The 19,906-nt window shown below is 36.4% G+C and overlaps 2 protein-coding genes across 2 annotated transcripts; one reads left to right on the top strand and one right to left on the bottom strand.

Moving 5' to 3' along the window:
• Nucleotides 1–1,366: 1,366 nt before the first annotated feature.
• LOC103696072 lies at nt 1,367–7,528 on the bottom strand. The gene is made up of 3 exons (XM_039129089.1): nt 7,198–7,528; nt 6,983–7,101; nt 1,367–1,684 (listed from the first exon to the last, which is right to left on the bottom strand). The coding sequence occupies exons 1-3, from the start codon at nt 7,524–7,526 to the stop codon at nt 1,665–1,667; spliced, it is 468 nt and encodes a 155-aa protein (XP_038985017.1). The 5' UTR covers nt 7,527–7,528; the 3' UTR covers nt 1,367–1,664.
• A 1,071-nt stretch (nt 7,529–8,599) lies between these two features.
• LOC103696073 (protein PEROXIN-4) lies at nt 8,600–16,501 on the top strand. The gene is made up of 6 exons (XM_008777588.3): nt 8,600–8,738; nt 9,597–9,659; nt 11,171–11,290; nt 11,367–11,495; nt 13,640–13,769; nt 16,188–16,501. The coding sequence occupies exons 2-6, from the start codon at nt 9,654–9,656 to the stop codon at nt 16,274–16,276; spliced, it is 474 nt and encodes a 157-aa protein (XP_008775810.1). The 5' UTR covers nt 8,600–8,738; nt 9,597–9,653; the 3' UTR covers nt 16,277–16,501.
• The last annotated feature ends 3,405 nt before the right edge of the window (nt 16,502–19,906 follow it).

Raw genomic sequence — 19,906 nt, 5'->3', positions numbered from 1 at the left:
CTAAGAAGTTGGGTTTGCGCTCATGATGTAGATGTTGTTGCGCAAAGTAGCAACATCCTTATCTTTATACAACCAAATATTCCAATGCCACATACATCCATAGACTTTGAGCCCTACCCTATCCCAAAACATCTTCTTTTGTTTTCCTTAATCATAAACCTTGCATGTATTTGGTTACAGTTTTGGATATAATAAAATAAGAATGTAAATAGAAGCCTAAAAATTTTAGATTATGGATTATGGATAAAATTTCTGATAAAAAATAAGCAAAGAAATAGAGAACTTAATATGAAGATTTTGGGGGCGAAAAATAGTTTCCTAGGATAAATGTTTTTGGAAGTGTAACATAGACTAACTTGAACTTTGGTCTTGTGCTCTGCATGTGTCTAGTTCTAGCATTAAACAAGAAAAAAAGAAACATATATAAACAAGCCTATATTAGCAAGTTTCTGAATTATGAAAAATAGTAATAAAAATAGGGAAATGATATAAAAGCCAGCTAAATAATTTAGAAAAATATAAGTTTTTCAAGGAGAAATGTGCTAAGATGCGCGACTTGGATTAGCCTAACCCAAAAACCAATATGACCCAACCTGTAGTTTGTGCTAGGTTAAGCTTATTTGCTTTGTTAAGTTGGGCATGAATTGTTAAGACCCAATCACTTTAAATCTCCTGATTGGGAATTATGTATGTATATATATAAATATACACACACACACACACAGATATATATATATATAAATATATATAAATCAAGAGAAATCTTCTCTGCCAAGCACTCTTGCTGCATTTAACAGTAAAGAGTTCTCTTTTATTTGGGTAATCTATTTTTTTCTCTTTCTTGCTAGATTATTTTAGGTAATAAAGCGAAAGTACAACTTAACCAAGTAGAAGGAAGGAATTACGGCCTAAAAAAGCCCACATGGGCCCGCCTTACGCTTTGGTAGGGTGTGAAACTTACAAAAACACCCTTAAAGATGAGGCCATAACTTTGTGATGGGTATGAATTGAATGAATATTGGATCGCTTTAAATCCCTGTACCAGGAACTGAAAAGGTACTCTTCTCTGAACACCTTTTGCAGCATTTAACCCAAAAAAAACACTGATTAACACAATAACATTAGCGTTCTCTTAGAAAATATCTTGTTTCCCAATCTTTCCTGAAAGCATCGTATGACGAGGTACCTGTTTCCAAATATTAAAACATTTTTATAGCCCAGGACAATGTAAATCATAACAGAAAACTGCAGCCTTCTGAAATATCATTTACCTTTCTACGGCTGCAACTTAATTTGATTACTCCACAATATTCATTCACCCTAGATGTGCCTCATAATGCAAACCAACGTTTTGAAAGACATGATATTGCTTATTTGAACCAATTGTTTCAGCTATCTTTCATCAAATCCTATAATGTATTTAGTTATTCAAAATGGCAATGACTGCTTTCCATACCAAAGTGAGTATAAGAGCAGAGAAACAGTTTATAGTAGAATATGAGAATCCAAAAAAAATAAAATGTCTTCATACAATACCAACAAAGCCTTCATGAATTTGAATAATAGTTTCCGAAGTATGAGAAGCGAGCAAATACAACATGCAGTTCTGTCCCCTGCCCAACAGAGAAGTGTCTAGTGCCAGGCAAGATGACCGCCATGTGCCGTCATAAAGGCATGGAGATGCCTACAAAATAAAGATCAGTAAGTAAAAAAAAAAAATTGATCAACACAGAAATATCAAAATGCAAGCCTACTCGGCTACCATAAAAACCTGCTTACACAATATTTAAACTTATAAAGTAACACATGGATGCTCATTTGGTTATTAAGTAATATTTCTACTTATTATAATGAGAGAAGGTTTCATCACCAGATTTTTTTTCCAGCCTCAATACCCTTGCATAGATTTTCTTGAAACAATAAGCATTTCTGTTTTTTGGTTGTATTGGAACTTTAAGAAGGGTAATTTAATCATAAGGAAGTCTATTCTAGAAATACATCTAACTATTAGATGGACCGGGTCCAGTGGACCGGTCCAATAGTCACTCGCCGCATTACCCTCTTCTACTTAAACAATTCAAGATCAAATGATGGGTGCCTGTTATCCACCGTACATATGCTCCAGAATTTGGATTGGTCCACTGGACCTGGTCCGCTAAAAGGGGGTGGATGAAGCATCTGGCAGCAGGCATGGGAGACGGAATAAAATTCCAAATCAGGTATGGCATTGTGGGAGAAAATTATAGCTAGAAAGCACCACACTGTACTGCATATTATTTGTGCATGCAAGGTTGCCGAAGGCAGGCCTCATCAGTGCATCCTTTCATTGCAAGACATAGCATCCCGATGCAACATAAGTAGGCTAAAGCAAGTCTTCTAAACAAGGCGGTAAAGGTCAGTTATCAAACCTACCAGCAGAGAGCTAACAACCTGCCTGAGGCAATCCTTTGGAACGTTTAATGAGTTTGACCTGTTTACATAATCCTTAAACCTCTCCATGTAGAAAAGAATACTCCCTGGCCGGTTCATGCCTCTCACATAAGTTCCCAACCTACTGTGGAAGAGTTCAATAAGTTGGCAACTCTTAAGTGTTGATTCCCAGGCCTGATATAAAGCTGGCAAGACATAAAGAAAGACAGGATCTAAGGCTAATAAAAAAACTACCTTGTTAACATTGCTAAATGAAAGAGGGGAAACAAAAGCTGTTTAGTGATGAACTTACTTCAATTAACGATCCTACTGCTTGACAAATACGAGAAGGGATTCTGAATCACACTCAAATGGAAGCAACCACCCTTAAATGGAAGCACGGTAGTTAATACAAATTCACTCTAAGAGATGTTTGAGAACATAGAAAAATAAAGTGTGCATACTTCAGCACCATGACAGGCTTTGATAATAGCATGTTTTCCTTTATATGGTGTACCAACTTCATTTTTCATATAAATATCTATAACCACCTTAAAACGCCGTCATCTATAAGGAGAGTAACCAAGAATAACTGAAGTAACATGTGTTTTATAACTTAAAATAAGGCAACATTTTACGGTTTACATTTAATAACTTTGCTCCAGGTTGTTTTAAGGATTTATGTAATTCACTTAAGGCAGCAGTCACGGTCAAGCTGATAAATGGAAGCGAAACTTAACAAAGTTCTTAGAATTTGACAAAGTAAATGCACTTGTGAGAATGTCTGCTGATAATTTAAGCTTCACCAAACAGCATTCCTAAATAGAAAACAGCAAGAAAATTTGAGTCATTTTATATATTTTTGGTGGTTGTCCAACTGCCAGATGACTGCCCAGGCAGGAAGGTCCTCGTTTGATCACCCATGCAACTTAGTACAGAAGTTGCTAACCTTCAACCAATCTACTTCATTTACATTATCAGAATCCGCACTATATATATTTCATCACTAAAACTTTAACATGCCTCAAGAAATGTGCAGAAAACACTCTGTAAACTAATCATTGAAAGTAAAGTGCACTTTTCAAGATATACAATAATCTTAAGAAAATGATATTAAGATCACATGCAAAGTATAATAGAAACAGCAATGTGCATGGTTGTTTGATATAAATAGTAATGTGCATTGTTGTTTCTGCTCAAACAGCAGAAGCTGCTTAGCTTTTTTGCTAATAAAACATTCAGGAGTTCAGAATTAAGGTATATGAGTGCAAAAGATAATGTGTCATAAACATCTAACCAGACATGTAAAAACGTAAGAGCACGTGCACAGATCTAGGCAAACATTTATAATATGTATATATACATACATACAACAATAGGCACACACAAGCACATATATGTACATAATGGTAAGTGGATGACACACCTCCTGGAAGTCTAGGCAAAGTTTACCTAGCACTCTATGACCTGTCTACCACCTAGGTGGTACCCCAGGTGCCCAATCCACCACTCATAACAATTATTTGTTCCCCTTAGCAATTCACAAAATCACAATCCAAGGTTTGCAAACTTCTCACGCATGTGACGAAATGAATGAAGGGTCATCTCTTACAAAAGTGCCCCGAAGGAGAGCATGTCTTTATGTAAGCAAAACGAACACTAGGTTCATAATCCGTTAGACCTATTGCTAACGGACAAGGGACCCTATAGCCTCTAGAAAACCAGATGAAAGGTCCTTCCGTATTTAATCAAAAAAAAACCAACAACTAATTGTGCCCAAAAGCATAAGCATACATATAGGTGGAACATCATTGTCACTTCTTCCAATCAAGTTGCCTCTCCAAACTTTGAAAACCCAACTTAATGAAAACTACAGAGATTCCAAGAAGGTTTTGATGCTTTTAAAAAACTACTTAATAATAATATTTACACTGTCTTCACAGAAAAAAAAATCATATTTAGCCAGCTCACGTCTAGTGCTTAAAAAACAAGTCAGCCCACCTTGTTGACATTTCATGTTATTGTAGGGTTTCCTACTACACCAGAGAACTCCCTGCAGCCTAACATCTTTCATGGAATCTTCAATGACTTCATAGGTCTAGGTAATAGCAAAGATTAAGCAAATAAATATAGTCCATCACTCATGGGCATGTATAGAATTTGGATGCCTATAACACCATATTCATGCAATGTCTCCACATGGGGCAGGGAAAAGATCAGAGGATGGTTGGCTGAAATATGAGGTGCACACGATCCTATAGATCCAACTTCTCCAACGAACTGGAAATCGCCTGTTCAAAGGTTTCTTCCATATCCAAAAGAATAGAGGGATATGGATTGATGATCCCCTTCATTCCCCACCTCTCTTCTTTCTTAACCATCTCTATTTGGCACTCCCCAATTAAGGAATCAGGCATCCAGATGTGGCCTAGAAAAGTAAAAACTCTACTATTTGATGATGAACATGGTAGCCTTTTAAGACATGCTATAATATTGACAGCCCATTTAACAAGAGCATCTTGGAATTGACACAACCTGCCTCTGATCTTTTTTTCACAGTATGAATATCTAATTTTGTACGGTTTATCTTCCACCATGAATATGGAAGATAATTCATATAATTAGTTTGATCTCACACTAAATATTTTTCACTAAAAAAATTGAAAAGAATATTTAAATTTATGCTGAAATTTGAGCTAGATGCCTACTAAACAAGCAGTAATATATATAACAAGCTAATGCACATGCATGCTTTTACTTAGTAATGACATATTATATACATTAATCAAAAACTTAAATTTATTGAAAGATTCTCCATATGATAGATATGGCACGAAGACTGAAGACAGTCATTCATAGACCCAATTAAGTTATTTTGTAACTCTATCGTCATATAAGCGAGGCCATCATCTTGGGAAGCTGACCCTGTTGTAAGTGTGATTGCAGTCTCATACCTCCAATGATCAGAGCTTGATTCATTAAAGTAATGAAGTGATAACGTATGTGGCTAAATTGACCTTATCATAATAGGTGCTGACAGCCTTGACATAAAACCACTATGGTTACCTATTGTCGTGCCCTGATAGGATTGATACTGGTGCAGATGGTAGTGGTCCGCATCCACCAAAATGATGAAGAGTACGTGACAATATGAGACAGTACCGTACCATCACTTAATCTGTATCCAAGCTTCCTATGGTGTAAGTCTACAACAAGTACTGTCAATTGGGTATAATATGAATGTCTATAAACCTCTTTAAAATTTACTATGGAGATGGGTAGTGTAGTGTAGTCGGATCTTCATGTATGTTCAGTTCAATGCCATTGGCATTTTTCTCACTAGTTGGTCAGTCATCCCATAGAGCAATCATGCCTTAGAATTCCTTTAAATATTTAGCCCTAAAACAAATTTTATTTCTGGAAGAGAATAATTGAAGGCCATGCTTATGAATTTTTTAAAGGTTTGAAAAAGCAATCAAACATAAACAAAGAAATAGCAGGTGAATGGAACTGAAATACAATGGGCCCTTAGAATTCAACAGCTAAATGCTTAGGATTGTTCAAAAAGTTAACAATTAAAAAGTCTATAACCATCACAACTTTCTCATAGGATGATGAAAAGATCTTGACACAAACAGGATACCTATAATCCCAAACATTTCTAAGTAAATGAGAATATCTTGCACATCTTCATTTGTCTTTGGTTCCCTTTGGTGAAGACAGATGACATTAGCCTTACAAATTAAGATAACATAAAATTAACCCTCCATCAAAGCAACAGAATATTTCCATTGGAGTACTTGTAACTGTATGGATGTCATATATTTTGGACCTTAACCAAGAGGCCTTCCAAAAACCATATTCTTGATTCTGTGCTATTCAAAACTAGACCAGTGGCCTAGAGAATGGGTATGGTAAAGTAACACTCACAAGAAACCCACCTGATTTCAGTGTCTTGATTTAACTAAATTTTAGACAGTTAGGACATACCCATTTTATGGTACAAGCAATATAAAAACTGATTGCAAGGGGGAATTACTACAACAATCGTCCAAGCAATCAGGAAGAAAGTGTATGAGTTAAGACCAGATTCTAGAGTGTATGCAACATCCTTGGGCAAGAGATTCTGGCTGCTAGATATCAAAATCAAGAAAATACAGCGAAATAAGCTTATATTTCCTGAAGTATTACAATCATTAAATCACAAAAGGTTTCTAAAATAAATTCATCGATATGTTCAGAGACTCAATTTCTTCTTCCTCAAGATAAAAAATATAATTGCAGCTTTCAATTAAAAAAATAAAATAAAATGGAAAAAGTAGTTTGATATCAAAGAAGAACAGATGAACACCATTGTCACAAAACACTAACAGAAATTTTGAAAACAACGTATCATCTAAAATTTTCTTCGTTCATGACCATTTTCTTTTTTTCATGTTTCATGTAAAAATTTGAAAAATGTTTAAGAATTCAAGAAAAAGCAAAAATCGACAATATATATGTATGTGTGTGTGTGTGTGTGTGTCACTGTGTGTGTGTGTACGGATAATATGAAAGGAAAAAAAAGAGCAACCTTGCGGAATCATTCCCCAACTTTGTGACTCCGCGGAGAGGACCGATCGCAGACGAGCAGAAGCAATCGCGCTGTGGAGAGGCAGCATCGACACCAAACAGCTCGAACACGTCGCTGACCTAATCAATAACAGTTATAACACGTATCCAAATCATTCCTTTGCGAAATATTTAAAGAAAAAACTAAAAATAACCAAAGAAACCGAAAGCTGTGACCTCGAAATGCAAGAAATGCGCCTCCTGGGAGACGAGATCTGCGAGCATGAGCTCGACGTCGATTGAGATATTTCGAATTGGATCGCTTTCTTGGAGGGCCTCAGAGCCATCGAAATGGTCCGAGCCGAAACCCTTGATCGGAACAGGAGAGAAGCAGCGGACATTTTTCTCTCCTTCTCTTTTCGTTGCGTCTTCGGAGCTGCGCGCCTGCGAAGAAGAAGAGGAGGGTTTTGTGCAGGGTTTACCCTACAGGGGCGTTGCCTTCCGGCGAACGATACCGACAGTGGACCCCAAGTTCTTGATGTATCTTGGCCGTTCAATTGGTGCATTCTCCGTTCCTTTTTACGACATTGGTTTTAATCTAACAACGACGGTACACGAATTTACAATGTATTGGACTCACATGCGAAGCCAACATTGGCAGCTGCTTTGCCGACGCTAGTTTTAATCTAGGTTAAAAATCTTTGCATATAATTTTTTTTTTTTTTTTAGCAACTCACACTAACAACTCACATTGATTTTGCATGAGTACAGCTCATAAAGTCAAAAAAAAATGACGAAAAAAAAAAAGCAATCTCATGATTCTCTTAAAGAACCCCTTCTGAATGTTGGGCATCAAAGAAGACGACTCAGTCAACAGTTCTTTTTACCTTTCGATAGACATGAGTGATCTAAAAGGAGTCACATTCTTTCGAATACTTGTGTATTTTTCATAGTAACAGTTGTCCGTCGTCATTGCTATACTGGCTTTAAATCTATTCGATCACCATGGTAGAATCCTCTTCAAGATAAATATAATCTATATGCATAATGAACCTCACATAAATGAGACATTCACAGACAGCTCTCAGCTCCACTCTGATGATAATTGTATTAAAGTTAATATTGGCCTACATGTAGTATTTAAATCTTAGAAATACTTCAATGACTATATTGTGTTGATATTTAGACTATGACTATATTTCAATAAAACCAATCATAAGTAGAAATTTAAATCAATTTTAAAAATGATTAGATTTTTGTAAACCAAACCTCTACTTTTTATATATGCTTTTTTATATTATAATTTACCACAAAAAAGGAGTCCTTTTAGTTTTACTTGGCTAGTTGCTCCATGGAAGTCATGCTAAATTAAATCTTAAAAAATCTTAATCTTGAATTTAAATTTAATTATTAATAAAGTTTGGATGTGAGCTTACAATCCGAATCTAAACTCAATTTTCATTACGTGCTTTGTTTTAAAGTATTTACATATAACTTCTATAAAGTCTTAGACTTAACGAGCCACATTAGTGAATAGAATTCTAGTTGATGTTTGAATTAGTCTCGTCCATCGGCCTGCCGAAACTAGTTCAATGTGCATTTAAATATTTTTCATAAAACACCTTGTTAACCGGTTATATTAGTAAATAAAACTGGAGAGGAGGTTCCGCGAAACACGAAACTGTCTCTTAGGCGGATTTATACGATTGACCCTCTCGAAGCTGGGGTGTCCGTACACGTTTCGACGGCTTCTCGATTGCTCTTCCTCGAGCCTCAAGGTCCGATCCCGTTTCCCTCACTCTTTCCCTTTTCTCCTCCATTCCTAATTTCTCTGTTGAAAAAGATTAATTTCTCCCTAATTTGTTTGATCTCTTTCTTTCGGGCTGCTTTTGTTTCTCATCTCTCTTGATAGGCATTTTTTTTCGATTATTCATTAAGTTTTGGATTTTTGTGTGATAGATTCTCTGGAACATGCTATCTTTTCTTGAATGTTGTTATATGCTCTTCCATGGATCTTAGAGTCTATTAATTTTAGACTATATTATATATTAGGGCAATCTGATGCGTCTGTGTCTGTCTTTCTGATTGAAACGGTGAATTGGATCTCTATTGATCTGGTTGATGTTGCTTGGGAGGGGTAAAATATTACGTTTCTGATCCCATCTGAAGTTTTGTTAAAATTATCTGGGTGTTTTTTATTGGATTTACGGGTTTTTGATCGTTATGTAATGCACACATTATGTGGCACTTCTTAGCTCTATTTTGTGAAAAAAAAACTCGCAAATTTTCAGTTATCTTGGTTCTGGGATCCGATGCATGCTGCAAAGGGAACATTGCTTTAGTTTTTTTACATGAAGGGTTATGCTTTTAACCAACATAATATTTGGTGAATAGAGTCGATCAGTGAGAGACATGAGTTCTTTCCCAGGGCGAGCTATCCTATATGTTGCCGATTGTATTGTTTGGAACTTGGGTAGGAAGGCGTTTTTCAAAAATTCTTGGTCTTAGCTATCATGAATCCGTCTGTTGTTCCTTAGTGTGTTACAGATAAATTTTCAGTAACATCACTGGGAGATGGATCTTCCAATTTGCACATATTTAATGGTTTCATTACCCCTAACGAGATTTGCTTTCAGTTCGAGGCCATTTGCAGTTCAGGGCTTTTAAGTTGTGGGTTACGTTCAGCAGAAGTCATGCAGGTCAGTAATTCAGTTCTTTGTGCAACTTACTCTCTGTTCTTTTCCTATCTCATGTGCGAAATATTTGCTCGTAATATTCTTGTGCTAAAATAATTGTAAAACCATCCATAATGTTAGACAAATCTTATGCTCATTCTGTTCTTTAATGTACATAATATGCATGTATAATCTGCAATTTGTGTTATATTTTTTCTGTATATGTGTTTTTTTTACTATTTTTAATATCACATAGGCATCACACCATGAATATGAAACTGGAGGTTTTCTGCTGATTAGAAGATTTAATAATCTTGCAGTACAAATTAGAGACACAAATAGATAAACATGTATATTCATGAGCCGATATCTATTTCAATACTTATTCATTACATTTTTATTTAAAATTTTTGTGCATTCTGTTGGCGTCGACATGATTCTTACTATCAATAATTGTTTTTATGGTTTGGTTTCATCTTGTTGAGGTGGAATATCAGTGATGTAGTTGGCAAGCATCTATAAATCAAATTTATTTTTGAGTTAGTTAATATTTCATGCTCTGAATGCTTGTTCTACATTTTGGATGTACTTTATGGAACCATTTCTAGTAATCATTAGGCTTTTAGAACAGATGCGTATATATATAATTAATCAACACTTGAATTATTTGATAGCCAACATTTGTATAATATGTCTTCCTGTAAGAAATGATCACTAAATGTCTACAGGATTCAGATATAAGGGTTGATCCATTCTATAAATATGTGGAAAGATACGCTCATCACTTAAGGGCTATACGAGATGTGAATGAGATCAAGGGTAAAATTAAAAAAAACGAAAAAGTAAATATGCACGAGACTTGAGGTTGCACCATTTCAATAAAAAAAGAGATTATGTTCAAGCTTGTACAAATCTGTAGCCTAACAGAGACCCAAGCAGGCTCTTTCGCCTACGAGTGTCATGAGTAATTTTTTCAGTCATAAAGTATGACCCTGGATGAGCAAGTGACAGATCATAAGCCATTCTCCAGGATATGAAGCTAAACATTCAGTCCAAACATAGGCATAAGCAAGGTTTTAACTACTGGACCATGCAGGACTGGTAGGGAACTGGTACTTAGCGCAACCCCTCATACTGACACATGGTACTGGACCAACATAGCATACCAACACATGATACACCATATGCCTGTAAAGGTTATGGATGCTGATACCAATACTTGGAAGTAAGGTTCATGAAGGGTAATTATATTATTAACTTGGACAAGCGGAAAATGTTACAATCATATACGTGGATGTATCATGATTTATGAGTCATAAAATAGACCGGTATAGATAAATTAACATTTTTCTATTTAATCATGATATTTTTACTGTGCTAAATTTGAATTTAATTTATTTCCTCCTTGGATATATCAGCCCTGGTTTTCTTTATTATCATCCAGACCATGAAATGCTTTTCAAGTAGCGCAGCGAGAATTACTCTGTGTCTGATTGCGTCATTCTTATTTAAAGCAATAACTTTTGCTCTTACAGGCTTCAAGAGCAAGGCTTTTCAAGGAATACAAAGAGGTGCAACGAGAGAAAGCAGCAGACCCAGATATCCAGTTAGTATGTGATGATTCTAACATATTCAAATGGACTGCTCTTATCAAGGTAAGCATGTAATAGCAAGGTACTTTTAATGGCAGCATCATGATAAAACTAAAGGATCTTCTTTTTGTGTATATAGGGACCTTCAGAAACTCCTTATGAAGGTGGTGTGTTTCAGCTTGTATTTGCTATTCCAGAGCAGTACCCTTTGCTACCTCCACAAGTGCGTTTCCTGACTAAAATTTTCCATCCAAATGTGCATTTCAAGGTAAGAAGTCTTTGCTTTTCATTTGAATTGCATAGTGCAACTCTTTTTTTTTTCCAACCATCTCCTTGCCTTTGCAATAGTTTAAGATAAAAAAAAGGAAAAGTAAGGTGATAATTTAGCTGTTAGAAGATAAAGCATCATTGCGCATATGGAGATGTTTAGCTATTACTTTTATCCTAATCTATGTGTGCCGTTAAGTTAGTTAAATGACCCATATGCATGTGTCTCATTCATCATGTTGTGTAGAGATCAATAAATTAAACTGATGTGCAAACTCTTTTGGCTTATACGGATCTTTCTAATCTCTCTCAGGAGAAAGAAGAGCTCATTATAAGTACTAAGGCTCCTAGAATTCTAGCTATGAATGCAGATATAACATTTACTATATGAGACAATATAATGAAAATGTCAACTTAAAGTAGCTACATGTTTTGTTGTCGTTTTTCAAATGTTAACCAAAGCTTAAAAGCTATGTGCTATGGTCACTGACATTTAGGGGTGTAAACAGGCTGAACATGAACAAGCTTACCCTAACTCGAGCTTAGTTTAACAATCTAAATGGCCAGCTCGAGCTTGGGTCAACTGGGATTGCAAGAGAAGGACGTTGGAAGAAATTTAGAGAAACCCTAGGATTGGGAGGGCCTGGTCACATAGGTGGAGAAGAGGGTAATGACTGAGATAGAGGATCACCAGAGGACCGGGTCATATAGGCAGGGAAGAGGAGAATGATACCTGGTGAGATAGAGGATCCCCACTTCACCACTGTTATACCCCATTGATGACCATAGATATGCAACCATGGGCCATAGATCAACAGATTGGCACCCTGATATTGGAACTAGGAGCATATGATAGTAATAATATCTTAAGGACCTTGAATTAACTCAAAGAGTTTGTGTATATATATATACATACCTCCTGAACTTAAGGCATATGATTGTAATAATATCTTAAGGACCTTGAATTAACTCAAAGAGTTGTATGTATATATCTGTATATACCTCCTGAACTTAAGGAATTCATGCATTGTATGCTGGAAAACATGAATAGCAGAAATTATTAACTGAAGGCTAGGATAGACTGAACTTGATGTCTGTAAGTCTGTCACATTGATTTGCATAATTAAGTAAGTTCATGTATGTTATCCAGCCTCCAAAAAGTATATATGACTGCCATGACCTGAATTTTTTATGGTTCAATGGTCTTTGGGAAAATCTTTTTAGATGGATATAGGTCAAGGTCAAATTTCAAGAGTCAAAAATTGATGAAAATTGTGAACTACTCCAGATTTCAGGGTTTTCTCCGCATTACATATTTTAATTTGTAGGATTTTGTTTATGGTGGGAGTTCTTGAGGTGAGGTACATATACAGTCTGTGTAGAATCTTTCACACTGTTAATTCTTGGAATCTATATATAATCAGCCAAAGTAGGGTCCTAAGCAGGTTGTTCAACTTATGTGTTTGTTGTGGTAATTCTTCTCAAGTTCTTTGTGATAACTCTATCCAAATTCATAATGGTCCCTTTGATCCCCCCTTCTAGTCATCACATGTTCTCTTTTACATCATGTTGCCTCTCCACTGTCATGGACATTATACAATCATATCTCTCCACAACTGTGACATTAGGTGGTCTTCAAATAGATACTAGCTATAACATATCTGCCATGACAATAGATCTACATCTCATTGTATGTAAGAAACAGGGGCAGTTCATTAGCTGAAGAGAAATAAACATTGGAGAAGTTATGTAAACTTGAAGCAGATGCCTTTAGATGCTTGTCTTCTAGGTAATCTACTTCATTATATGTCCAAATAATTGTGTCATTTTGTGGTCATTCAAATTCAATCACATCGCATATCTGTTTTTTTTTGTAATTGTAGCTAAGAATATCTGACCATACCAGAAAGTTAGATATTTTTTAACTTCATTGCTAATGTTTGTCGTAAAAGTTTGCCGGAATAATTAAATAGCATTTTCTATCCCTTGTGTACTTGTAGTTCTAACATTACCATACCAGGAAGTTAGAAATTTTTTAACTTCATTGCTAATGTTTGTCATGAAAGTTTGCTTGAATAATTAAATAGCATTTTCTATTCCTTGTGTACTTGTAGTTCTAACATTTCATTTTCTCGTGTTCTCTAGTCTGGGGAGATTTGCCTTGATATCTTGAAGAATGCTTGGAGTCCTGCGTGGACCCTTCAGTCTGTTTGCAGAGCTATAATTGCTTTAATGGCTCATCCAGAACCTGATAGCCCTCTCAATTGCGATTCAGGTTAGTCAGTTTGGCTACACATGTATTTACTAAAACACAATTTATCATTTTGTTTTCAAACTTTGAATGTTGATTATGAGATGACTTTCACTGTATTTAATTAACTAAAATATCCAACCCATACGACTCAAGGTAGTTAAAGCTGCCACTCTTCTTGATTTGTTATAAGCTTTTGATTCATTTTTTCCTCCAAGTTTGTTCTACCTGTTGAAACTATAGTTATTAGTACTTAAAAAATTTTAAAATAATACCAAGTTATTCATGACTTTTAAGCTTAAGCCCCATTAAGAAAATGGCAATCTGAATTCATTGAGATAGGATGTACTTGGTTACAATTATCATAGTGATGAAAAGAACACAAAAGTTTTTGCTAAGCAATTATGTTGGCAGTGTCACACTATTAACTCTGATGAGTTGAGGCTTGTGAAAACTGAACCACAAACTGTTGTTTTAGTGGAGATCTTTTTCTCATGTTGTCAGTCAATTCAGTTATATTTTCATTTACTCCATGGTACCCATAAGTGGTATGGGTCTGTTAGGGGAAAAGAGAGAGTCAAAGCATGATTTAGACTTTTTGAAATTCTGTCGGAAGTAAAACATAATGGTTGGGCACATGTTTTGCTGTTTGGACAATGGAGAGATGCCTTGGCTTAGTTGTCTTACCACAAGGGAGCAAGGGGGGAGAGAAGGAAGGGGGCTGGGGTCCTCTTGTTTCAACATTTCCAAATCCTCTTGGACGGGAAGATATGTTTCTGTGCAACCGTGACTTAGTTTACAGACCTATCGGTTGAGTCTCAGAAGCTCATGCTATATGTTGTTCCTTTTCATTAATGATGAAAACCTATTAAACTAATTAGTTGGATCTGCAAATAACGCAAGAGCCATATTCCAATTATAGTTGCTGATGTGGTCCTTCCATTAATTCATTTGTTCCTTCGTTCATTCATTAGACTTATCTATACAAACTGAGCCTCATGATGATTATATTAGCTCACATGTTCATTGATTCATAAGTTGCACCCAGCCTTTTAAAGAAAGTTGGTCAAAAGACATTCAACTATCTACTTAAATTGCATTGAACATGAATCTTGTTATTATTATTAGGCTATATATTTATGCTATTTAGGCCAGTGCAAAGGACTGCATTGTATAGGCATTCTCATGCTAACTGCTCTGCCTCATGTTTATGAAATTTCATGCTAGGAGATCACGATTCTGATCGTCAAATTAATATCTGATCTCGCTAACCAAATGGAAAAATAAATTTGTCTGCCTTGTGTGTATGAAATTTCATGCTAGGAGATCACGATTCTGATCGTCAAATTATTATCTGATCTCTCTAACCAAGTGGAAAATAAATTCTTCTACCTTGTGTTTATGAAATTTCATGCTAGGAGATCACGATTCTGATCGTCAAACTAATATCTGATCTCTCTGAACAATAAATTCTTCTGCCTTGTGTTTATGAAATTTCATGCTAGGAGATCACAATTCCGATCGTCAAATTAATATCTGATCTCGCTAACCAAATGGAAAAATAAATTCGTCTGCCTTGTGTGTATGAAATTTCATGCTAGGAGATCACGATTCTGATCGTCAAATTATTATCTGATCTCTCTAACCAAATGGAAAATAAATTCGTCTACCTTGTGTTTATGAAATTTCATGCTAGGAGATCACGATTCTGATCGTCAAATTAATGTCTGATCTCTCTTAACAATAAATTCTTCTGCCTTGTGTTTATGAAATTTCTTGCTAGGAGATCACAATTCCGATCATCAAATTAATATCTGATCTCTCTAACCAAATGGAAAAATAAACTCGACTGGGAATAAAACAAATTTGAGGGCAGTTCTGTATTCCAAGGTTCACTGTTGTCAAAGACCCATGATAATTGATTTGGATTTCTTTGGAAGAAGGTTCAATCCTTTTGTATCCTGAATGGCCAACTTAGTGAAGTAGGGGAGTAAAATTTTACAATTGGAATCACGGTCTGGATTTGGTCCATAGCAAAGTAGTAATCAAATCAGCTCGTGCTTCTCCGACTTAATTAGCTTATTTCTTACTCCCCTATTTGTTTTCCCCCTTTCTCACTCCTTGCTCCTTTTCTACAAGTTTCAGCCCTTAGGGTCAATGGCTTAGGAGGTATGATTCAGGAAAAACAAAGGATCTAGTAATTCTGAACGTATTAGTTTGACCTTTGGCTCTATTAATGTTCTTGTAATTCAAGAGGCGAAATTATGACCTTTTATCATATCAAAATGTGCGCTTCTGAATTTAACCACCTGTTATCTGTTGTGTTACTATATCGTGTTGGATAATGGATAGACCCTGTGGTAAACTCATATACATTGAATTGCTTATAGAGACCCTTCATACGCCTCATTCTCTTTGAATGAAATCTTCCTTTTGGTGCAGGCAATCTTCTCCGATCTGGTGACATTAGGGGTTACCGGTCGATGGCAAGGATGTATACAAGGCTTGCTGCGATGCCAAAAAAAGGTTAAGCTTCAAGAGAAGTGTATCGTGTATGGACACTCACTTGTATTGTGTGTACCATCATATCCAAATGTTATTGTGATGTTAATGCATGTGGATAAAATTGGTTACTATGTTATGAGCTCCAATTCCAGGTCTTGATATTGTTACTTTGCATGCATTTGAATGGCACTGGTTATAGACCTTTTGCCTAGAGATCATGGATTTATAGTGAGTGCTACATAATTTTGTTATACGGAATGCGTGGCTTTCATCTCCACCGCCATCACCATCATCTCCATATCATATCATGGCCACCATTGTTGTCACCATTGCTGCGGTGCTGCTAGACTTGGACTTGCGATCAATATAACCACTGCAATGCCATCACTGCAAATATCTCCATCTTTATTATCTTTGCCATGTGTTTTTATAAATAATTGATAATATCAAATATATTTATAATTTTAGAAGTAAAAATAATAATATATTTTTATTTTTATTTCTGAAAATAGGAAAAACACTGTATTTTGTATAAATGCAAATTGTTGAGTTTCAATTATCTATGTTCTAGATAGTCGCCGCAACGTCCATTTTGGAGGCCATGGTCATTCATCTCTAAGATTGGTGATTGGCGGCTATTAAGAGCTGTGCAGCTTTGTGTAGTGCAAAACACGCATTGTGCATTTTAAGCCATTTTGTTTTTTGATTTTATTGGGTGCATCTATATTCGTCAGGTATAATTTACCCGCTTTAGCAAAAAAATGATTTATAAAACTGTAAGTGAGGTAACTGTGGAAAGATCACTCAAACAAGTCACCACCTGTTTTGCACCGTTCACTTTGCTTCTATCTCATTTCACATGCCAATTCAGATGGAGCAATGTGAACAAGACAAGTCAGCTGAGTGACCTGTATCAAGAAACGTTGACCAGGCTCGTCAAAGGTGAAAAGCACAAGATAATATGGACGCAACTACTGAAGTCAATGGATTACGAAACCTCGTGGATGGCACCATGAAACCAGATGAAAACTCCACGAGGTTGGTAGGTTGTGTTTCTGTGAAACACCAGCCAAGTGCAAGTCTTCAATGGGGACAGCGTTTCTTCATAGTAAATATAATGCACGACTTATAATGCTCTCTCTCTCTCTCTCTCTCTCTCTCTCTCTCTCTCTCTCTCTCTCTCTATATATATATATATATATATATATATATATCAGAGTTGGGGCATATGATAAGGAAGAATCTTTACCAACCCCGAGCAGGTGTCCTCTCAACTTCAAAACCGGCCCTTCTTAAATTCTTAATCGGAACTACAGGGACCAAGCCAATAAAAAGAAGTCTCCTTACTCTTCTCTTAACGACCCCCAAAAAAAAAATAGAACAAACCACTTGCCAGAACAAATCCTTTCTTAGTTGAGCCACCAGTTTTCAAAAAGGGAAATTTAATCCATGATCCCACAGACCAGGTCAGGGTAAGGATCCATGGACAAGATAGACGAAAGCACGTTTGAGGCAACGAAGATTGGACCGATTCTCTAAAACCGGCAGGGAAGGCCTAAAAGTTGGCGAAGTTCCTGGCCACCTTCAACTTCAGAGAGGGACAAGCGGCGGTGGAGAGGGACACCCTTGCTTTAGAATATTTGGATAATGGTGAGTGAATGATGGAGTGAGCTTTTAGGCTAAGCATATATTCAGAGAGACCAATTGGGCTGCAGACTAGGTGACTTTTTATATGGCTTGCCATTTTGTAATACTCTGTGGGCTAGAGATGCGAAGTTGTCTATAGCACTCTGAAACTTGTTATTTTCTAATTTTATTATGTATACCCGTACTCGCAATGTATGAAAAGTTCGTTTCCAATGACATAAATTGTGTATTAGGATCAAACACATTTTAAGATAAATAAATTATCAAGGCTTTCGTTTTAAGTCCTGCAGGGACATGACAAATGGGTTGGCATTCTGCTCTCCAAAGCACACCAACCCCCAACCACGGGACAGTAAACCGTAGATTGTTGATGTTCCTCTTGAATGCACCAACCACATATAATTTATGCCTCAAGAGATAAGCACCAACCAAGTACCGCGTCAAGCACCAACTTGTCCGCTTCGTCTATTCGGAAGTCATAAAGAGATTGGTCTTCCGATTTGTTTATTGATTAATATTGTAGTTGTTTCAAATTGGGCTACAAAATGAAATGGAATACCAAACTCAAGCCTAAGTCAAAGCTGAACTGATAATGCCCAGCTGCTCATGGGAGTCTTTTCTGATTGAATAAATGTTCTTTAAAAATGAATTGTGAGCTATGAGATTAATGTCATGTATTCATGAGAAAGGAAAGACGAGAGAGTCCTTCTTCAAATTGGCTTTAAAAAGAGTTTTTCTTTCTGCAACGATAGAGAAAGCCAAAGAGATGAAACCTCGCCGCCAGAAATATAATCGATATCGAAATCAAAATAATTGGAATGAAAATGAAAATAAACATATTTTTTAATATATTCTATTAAATCAGAAAATTAATTAAATAAAAAAATATTTTTTAAAAATTTATTGAATAGAGAGATAGTTTTGAAAAAAATAATTTTTAAAGCAAACTTGATGCACGGCATCCTGCTCTTCCAGTCTTCCTTTCGCGGCATGGTAACTCCACGGATAATTTGCTGCCACGTATACCTTTATGATTCGTGCAGACAATCTGTCCGGGCGAATAGTATATCTTTTAATATCATCCTTTCAGCCGATCGCCTCCAATCGGAATTCTCCTCCTCTTTCTTTTTTTTTTTTTTTAATTCCCAATGCAGGTGGTGCCTGAAATCAACGGCTCAACGCACTCCCAGTACGGTGATCCGGTGGACAACTATGGGCTCGTTTGGTTCGCGGGAAGCATTTTCCTTCCTAGGAATATGATTCCTGGGAAACAAATTCCTAGGAAGAGGATGCCTAAGAAAGTACTTTTGGCATGTTTGGTTGACCATGGGAAAGTGACAAATTTCCAAGGTGCTTATGTTTGGTTGGCCATCCACTTTCCTAGAAAAGTTATATATAATTCCTATTATGCCCTTAATAAAAATTAATGCCTCTTTAATGCTTCTTTAATGCTGAAGGGACTTTTTGGGAAAAAGTAAAAATGGAGTGATTCCCGCCTCATGGGAAAGTAACTTTTCCATGTTTCTCATGGGAAAGACTTTCCCATGAAATGTGGGAATCACATTCCCATGGGAATACAACTTTCCCTTCTCTCTCCTTTGAAAACTCCAACCAAACAAGAGGCATCTCATTACTTTTCCGTTGACCACACTTTTCCCCCTTCTTTTCCCGCGAACCAAACGAGCCCTATGAGTATATGCTCGCGAGATACGTACTCCACTACTCCTCAATTGCAAGTCAACGCGGGACCTCCTCCTCGCACTCGTAATCTATCCGGACCGTCCACAAGCACGCGGCCCACGAGAGATTGTACGGTCGTGATAGATCCTTGCTCTGACATAAAATATTATCTTGTATTGACTCGTGATTCAAGATGGGTTGCGTGTAAATAAAGCGGAGTTGCACCAGGCAAATAAATGATTGCCACGTAGTCCAACGCGTGTCAACAAAATCTCGTCTAGGGAATAACTTACCGGATCCTAGCGTATTAAAATAGATCACCAGCCGAC

The sequence above is a fragment of the Phoenix dactylifera genome, chromosome 8 (genome assembly GCF_009389715.1).
Source record: "Phoenix dactylifera cultivar Barhee BC4 chromosome 8, palm_55x_up_171113_PBpolish2nd_filt_p, whole genome shotgun sequence".
NCBI classification, from domain to species: Eukaryota; Viridiplantae; Streptophyta; class Magnoliopsida; order Arecales; family Arecaceae; genus Phoenix; species Phoenix dactylifera.
The sequence above is the reverse complement of the archived record's forward strand: the minus strand, read 5'-3'. Positions and strand labels throughout refer to the sequence as shown.